General features: G+C 39.7%; 1 protein-coding gene across 1 annotated transcript; it reads right to left on the bottom strand.

Annotated features, from left to right (window-relative positions):
* Nucleotides 1–461: 461 nt before the first annotated feature.
* Nucleotides 462–6,622, bottom strand: LOC125749343 (protein FAM8A1-like). Its single transcript, XM_049026504.1, has 5 exons — nucleotides 5,933–6,622; nucleotides 5,514–5,634; nucleotides 5,197–5,320; nucleotides 3,774–3,913; nucleotides 462–2,171 (listed from the first exon to the last, which is right to left on the bottom strand). The coding sequence occupies exons 1-5, from the start codon at nucleotides 6,489–6,491 to the stop codon at nucleotides 2,027–2,029; spliced, it is 1,089 nt and encodes a 362-aa protein (XP_048882461.1). The 5' UTR covers nucleotides 6,492–6,622; the 3' UTR covers nucleotides 462–2,026.
* Nucleotides 6,623–7,097: the final 475 nt, after the last annotated feature.

Here is a 7,097-nt window from a genome sequence, read left to right as displayed (position 1 = left end):
TTCTTACACGCTTCCGGAGATTAGACTTGCATTGCAAGCTTATGCCACTTACACAGTCAATCATTCATTGTCCCCCTCCGACATTCTGCAAGGTAATCAGTTAGCAACTTTTTAAAAGTGTGCTCAGGGTGTTTTGTGCAGAAAGTCCTCACTGCAACAGAAACATTTTGTTTAGACACCGTGCCACAGGCTGTCTGCTGTGTGACTCGTTTCCAGCCAAGCGCAGCTGTTCATGCAGCTGCCAGATAAACCGCATTTGCAAACTTACCTGAACCCTTAATCAGCAGCTGATCCTTCCAACATGGTGCCCACTTTGACTGATGATCATGTTTGATGGAAACTTACCTCACACTGAAGACACCAGTCTTCAGACTTCAGGTCTACCTTTCCAAGTAAAATTGTACTTTGCTGAGTGACAAACGGCTAAATACATCACTGCACTAAGCACATATACACGATAATTGACACAATTCCTTACTCATTTATTTCACTAATAAAAGTTGGTTAACAATCTATAAAACCATTGTAAGGTACGTTTAACATCTGGTAATTAACCCTAGTCATTTTTCCCTCAAAAAGCTGTATTAAGGTGCTATTAAAGGTAAATGTTAAAAAATGTTAAAGGTAGAGTTCTTGTAATTGTTTCACTCATTAGTCGGGTTTAATCATTTTATGCATATTTAAACCTGAAACTTAACGGTAATTTATGATGGTGTAAACATTGCGGAACTCTCGACTCAGCTTTACTACACCATCCATGGTATAAAAACACGGGCTGTTTTTAATTGGGTGATTATCTGTAACACTATAAAGCTTACAATCACAATGGTCTTGTACAAATAAACCATTTCAATACATGACTGACTTCAGTAAATACACCAGAGAAACACGTTTCTCTCATGTCATTCCAACCATTCATCTATTACGATGACCTTATAATACAGGTATTGATAATACACCCTTCGAAAAAGTCTGCAAGCAAACCCTCCTTTCCATAAAATCTTATAATTCAGAGGAATAAAACTTTCCGGCTTATCGATGTTTTCATTTGGTAAAACGCAGTGAAAGTATATTTTCCACATATGTGTATCTGAATATGAAAAACAAAAAATTATATTATATTGTTGGCGGACATGTGCACAAAAATAACTCTTAGACAGAGGCAGGCATCTCTCATAACGGTTTACAATGCTGTAACAAGTCACAATGCTGGATGAGGAGGGCCAACGCATTTCTATAGCGGGCAGGATCCTGACGAACGGGCAGGATAACAGGTGACTCTGCTCAGCGTCTGGGCCCTGACCTGGCAGATAGGGCCAGTGTAGTGGCTGAATGACTAAACGCTTTTTTCTCTCTCACAGTTACCCTGAAAGCAAGATCAAATGGAAAATCGTTTTGAGATACTCCAAATGAAAGCATTTCTCTTCAGGCAGAATTTTAAAACAGGCTATTTTTTAGATTACAAGGTAATACAATACCATGCTCTGATAACCAAATACTGCTCTCTCCTTATATTATTAAAAAAATAAATAAAAACCTCAATTTATGTGTCATTTTAAATGTTGGTGACATCCGCCTTAGAAAAGAAGCTCAGACATTTCTCAATTGTCTCTTATAAAACTTTGTGTCCGACCTCTACAGCTAATAATTTAACCAAAGAGTCGATATACAGCCCAATCCATAATTTCATTCCATATAAAGATCTTCATACCTGAAGTATTTTCATAGCAGAATGTATAGATATTTTCTTAGCAGAAAGTGTCATTCAGCTTTGCAATACAGAAAAAGAGACTTGCAATTCTGCATGAAAAAGGCAGCAGATCTGCGTTGGTGCTGACAGAGTCCTGGCACTAGGTGAAATTCTCCCTTCCGGGTCACTCTAACCAAGCCTCCGAGTCTCCAGCAGGCAAAGATTAAGCCAGTAATGGGGGAAAACAACTCAGGATGCAGTCATTCTTGCTGGAATACATAAATACGAAAGGGAAGACGAGGGACGAGGCCAACACCCGGCTGCCAGCGCACACTGTCACCTGGCCCCACCTCGCTTGACCACGATGGTACCGGCAACGATATCGTAAACGGTCCTGTTGTGCTGGAAGAAGAGCAGAGTGATGAACGCCGGGAAGAAGAGGGCGATGGAGAAGTTCTTGTTTAAGGCTCGCACTGTGGATCTGCGGTCGGGGAGAAAGACACCAGGGATGAGAAGAGGTTTACTTCTATGAAAATGATTAAGTTTGCAGTATAGCAGTGTGACTTTCGGTACCATGCACAATCACCCCTTTTCTCCCCCAAAAGTCTTACTAAAACGGAGCCTTACCAGGGAAAACTGGGTCATGAACCAGTAAAATATTAATATCTACTGCCAATGCGATTATAATTTTTTAGAATATTTTAGAATATTCCTGTGCTCCTGAGTAATCTATATGAAAGTCTCGCTTGAAACAATAGATTTTACTAGAGATCAGTCAAAATTGTTGAACATTTGAATATTTGAGAACGGGTATAAAAGTCCCAAAAAAATAAAATCTCAAAAACCGAATAATAGATTTAAAAACCAAATAATTTAAAATATTACTTAGCAGAAATGTAATTAGCTGTGATTCATCTGTTCCCTTGGAAGTTTGTCGTTTATTTGCTCATAAGTTTACCTCTACTGTTTTCGCATGAGCTCTGCATACGCTCTTTGAAATGATCATCATCATTTTCAAGCTTGCTCACTCATAGCGCGGCACGATTGTGAGAAATGTAACTAACAGAAATGAATGAGGCAAACAAAAATCACCAGAAGACATTCATTCTTCATTGAATATAAATATTTTGGTTTCCACAGAGAAAATATTGCAAAAGCAATTAAATTTGTCTACACTGCTTTGTGTCTTTTGGCGAATTAACCAGAACGTGGATTACTGACTCGCCTTCCCCAGTAAAGACAGACTCTATTTGCATGTCATGAGTCGTATTTGGCTATAATTTATTTTGGGTAAATTTTTAATCTCAAAATAGTATTATGTATTGCACAGATTTCAAATATCGCAATGTGAATTTTTCCAGTATAATAATTCGGCTCTAATTCCAAGGCTACCTTTAACGTTGAACGTTTTACGTCATCATTCTGCAGCACCGAGTGAGGTCTCATTTAGTATGGAAATAAATTAATGGAGTGGCCTATAAGCCAGAGAAGTATTAATGGGATTGAGTTAAAAAAAAAAAAGACAAATCGCCATTTGCCGCAGCTGCCCAAGGCAGAGGCTATTAAACATTATTGTACGCAGCTGCACTTCAGCATCTCTTTCGGATAAATTAACTTTGGTTTCAATTTAATTTACTCGAGCTACTTTTAATATTTTACATGATCTTTTTGCAGCAATGACTAATATCTTAAAAATATTTCTACATGTGTGAGACGGGGGCAGGGTTCATGGAATATTATCCAAATAATGACTTCCAAAATTCGACTAGCAATTCTGCCTGAAATGCTCATTCCTATTATCTATTACCATGCAGCATTTTTCTAAAGAAAGACTAAAATCTGACATTGCAGTCAGGAAAGGAAGCTTAGAAAGAGATGTTTTTGAAGCATTAGAGAGCAAAATCTTTCCATTATTTAAGTACAATGCAGCCACTACTGATGTAAACAGGCAAATGATTTTCTTGACTAGGTGACCAAAACAATACTAAATAAAATAAAAAAAAACAGGCCACCATGTATAACAGGATTATTAGTGAACAACTCCTGGTTCTGAAGAAAACAATACAACAGGTTCTTTACTTACGCAGAAAACTTGACGTTGGTTGCAGGTACCACCAGAACCCGGTTGGGTCGCACCAGGACCGAGGTGTCACACGTAACAACACGAAGGCCAAGAAGGAACTTCCCAGGTGTGGCTCCTCCGGCTCCCCAGATACATATAATCTAAAATAGTTGTTGGGTGAGGAGACACCAACAGTCATCAGCACAAAACATCAACCAACACCCTGGACAGGATGCCAGCCCATCACAGTGCATGGACATTATCAAAAGTCAAATCCACAGATGCCAAAGAACGTAACTGCACACCTTTCAACTGCAGGATAAACACACACAACATGGACAGAACATGCAAACACAGGAAAAGACATCGCGATCTGCGTCAGTATCGTTAAGGAAAACTAAAACTGTGAGAAAACGTCTTTGTAAACTGAAGTAAAATATATGACAAATAAACTAAATGAAAACCACAAACATCATTGCCAAAACTAATTGAAATAAACACAAATGCCAAAACCATTACCATTTTAAAATACTATTTAGCTAAAGTAATGATTTCTTTATATTTAATTACCTGTAATAATTCTTGGAAAATGTTTTGCCCATTTTGACGACATTAGTGCATAATGTGCACAGTATATTCATGTAGGATTCTACAGTCGACGATCTCAATCGCTACTTTCCCATAAGCAGTTCCGATACACTGCAGGGTAGCCATAAGTCTTGCGAAAGCTGCAGTTGACATTCCAAGGCCAGTACACGACGCAAGAAGTTTAGAAACTCTTAATTGCATGTACAGTGCTGGTTTGTAGGATGCCAAACCTGTTCACGGCAGCCTATCCCATAATATTTCACAGTGATCTGGCACTTCTCGTATCTTTTGTACCCTCGCAGGCTCACTCCCTTGCTGACTGGACCAAGGGGACCAAAAAAAAAAATAGTTTTCCAGATCGCTGAGCCTGGGATCCAAACCCCCCACTAGGAGGAACAGTCGACTGTATGAAGACCAGACATAAAATAGCTCTACATCTTTCAATCAATTCCTGAAAACAAAATATCTAAAACTTAAACTAAAATATGTGAAAAACTATAAAGAAAATTTCATCTTTAAAATAAGTCAATAAAATCACACTGAAAACTAAAACTAAACTGAATTTCAAATGAAAAGTAATATGAAAATAAAAGTTGAAGCTATAACAACACTAGGCAGGAGCCAAAGGTCCATCCCTGGAGGTGTGAGCTAACAGCAGTAAACATGTCACCATGTCACCCAGCACTTGGGATTTTGATTTTGCCAGCAAAGGTTACACCATGTATTACAAAAAGATTTATTCATATATTTCTTTAGTAAGAATAATATTAAGCATCTACAGACAAATGCTCTATATAAAACAGTAATAGGCCTTCTAGCCAGTTACAACCACGACATGAGGTATTCTGACACTCACCTCATAGAGGCATACCAGCACCCTATAGACAAGAGCCACCAGCATCATATGCTGTAGGTCTTCCATCGAAGTGTCCTGATCTATTTCTTCCACAATTAAATGCATGGCAAATTTGGAAATGTCCCTAAAGAAAATGAGTAAGAAGTCGTTAGATAAGCAAAGTTAAGTTATTGGTACAAGTTTAACAGTACAGAATAATTTTCAGGTTTAATACACACTAAAAGGCTTCAATTTCGCGATTTAAAGCAGCACACGCACGTCGCAAAATGTTAAGTAACGGGGTGGCAGGACGGTTGTTATGCACACAAACTACTCACTTAATTCCACTTAAGTGCATGACGCTGAGGATAATGGTGGCCTTTATGAAGAAAAGAATGAAGAAATCCACCATTTCTGCGAAAAATCTTTGCAGAGGAGAAGGAATCGTGTATTCCCGACCTAAACAGAAAAACAACACAACACACTCAAAATTTGCCAGGTCTTTCAAGAATGGACCTTTTAATAAAGCAGAATATATTACAGCCCAATCGTTAATTTGTTGCTTATATATAAATATTAATCGGATACTAATAAAGCAAATAATACCGTTGACGAACCTCGTGTATCTACTACAGGTCGCGATTATCACATTAAATAGATACATAACACTCATATGCGCCATCAACGTGCCTTTAGGTCAGCGGAGGGTAAATTAAGTATCGCATTAGAAGCCCGAGCCAGTCAGATCGCTAAATACCTGCTTGTTGAGTGTTTCTGTTAATTTGCTGCTGCTGTTGCGCGGCTCTCGGGACAGCGGGAGCGGTGTTGGGCACAGGGGGACCCCCAGCTGTCACCTCCCCCGTTTGGAGACCTGCGGATGGGACCCCAACGAACTGATTCGGGGGTAGGTAAGAAAACTGATCTCCGTGGAGACCGCGGGCATCGGGCAGCTGCGGCGCCCCCCAGGGAAGGACAACTTGGGCTTCGTTCGCCGGAGCGCAGGACGGCAAGGGAAAGGCGGACATCGCCGTGCAGCTGAGCCAGCTGGCGTAGCCGCCGTAGTACTGCCACATCCACTCCTGTAATTTCCTGCAGTATTCTGTCGTCGTCATCTTTTCCCCCGAGTCTGTCTTGAGGTCCATCGTCTTCTTATCCACCCCCGGATTAGGCGATATCATGTTTGCCACTGACCTGCGCCGCGTCGTTCCGTCGCAAACTGTTTCCCCCTTGTTTTGCAATCGGAATCCCGAATCCGACATGTTCGATTGCCCATCAACTTCAAAACACAGGAAAAGCCGGGGCGACCATACCAACATGGCATAACTCAATTTTGTATAAGTTGTTCAAATTCAAGCATAGTGCATAGTATGGGTAAGATAAACAATAGCAGTTACTCATAAAGTGTTGGGCTGATACATATGTTCTGCGAAAAATCGACGTCACTCTCTTTTTGATTAACAACCCCCTACTTTTTAGCACTGGTGCGGTCCACAATGTGACGCGTTTCCCACGTCAGCTACTGGCAGATTAAATGTACAGCAAAAGTAAATTATTTTCACTTTGTACAATTGTATACGTGCAAGTTGTATTAGTTTGTTCATTTATTCGCCTGACAGTCTCTTGGCTAGTTTCACTGATCTCAGTTTATTCGGTGTATGATGGTGATTTTGTGTTAAATTCCCCTGACGTGCAGTATATAAAATGACAAATATTTAACCCTAAGAGCTTATCTCGTACACGTTAATAACAGTCATGTTAGTACGTAAAAGTATTTGTGTTAATGATGTAATTGTTGGCACGTGGGAGTTGCAGATATTTCCGAAAATTATTAAATTACGCATAACAGATTCAGCCCGCTTAATATACAGGTGGTAAACCTTAACGATTTCTACAGGGGAGTTGCTGTTTTGGAGTCCCGTTAT

Source organism: Brienomyrus brachyistius, chromosome 9 (genome assembly GCF_023856365.1).
Source record: "Brienomyrus brachyistius isolate T26 chromosome 9, BBRACH_0.4, whole genome shotgun sequence".
NCBI classification, from domain to species: Eukaryota; Metazoa; Chordata; class Actinopteri; order Osteoglossiformes; family Mormyridae; genus Brienomyrus; species Brienomyrus brachyistius.
The sequence above is the reverse complement of the archived record's forward strand: the minus strand, read 5'-3'. Positions and strand labels throughout refer to the sequence as shown.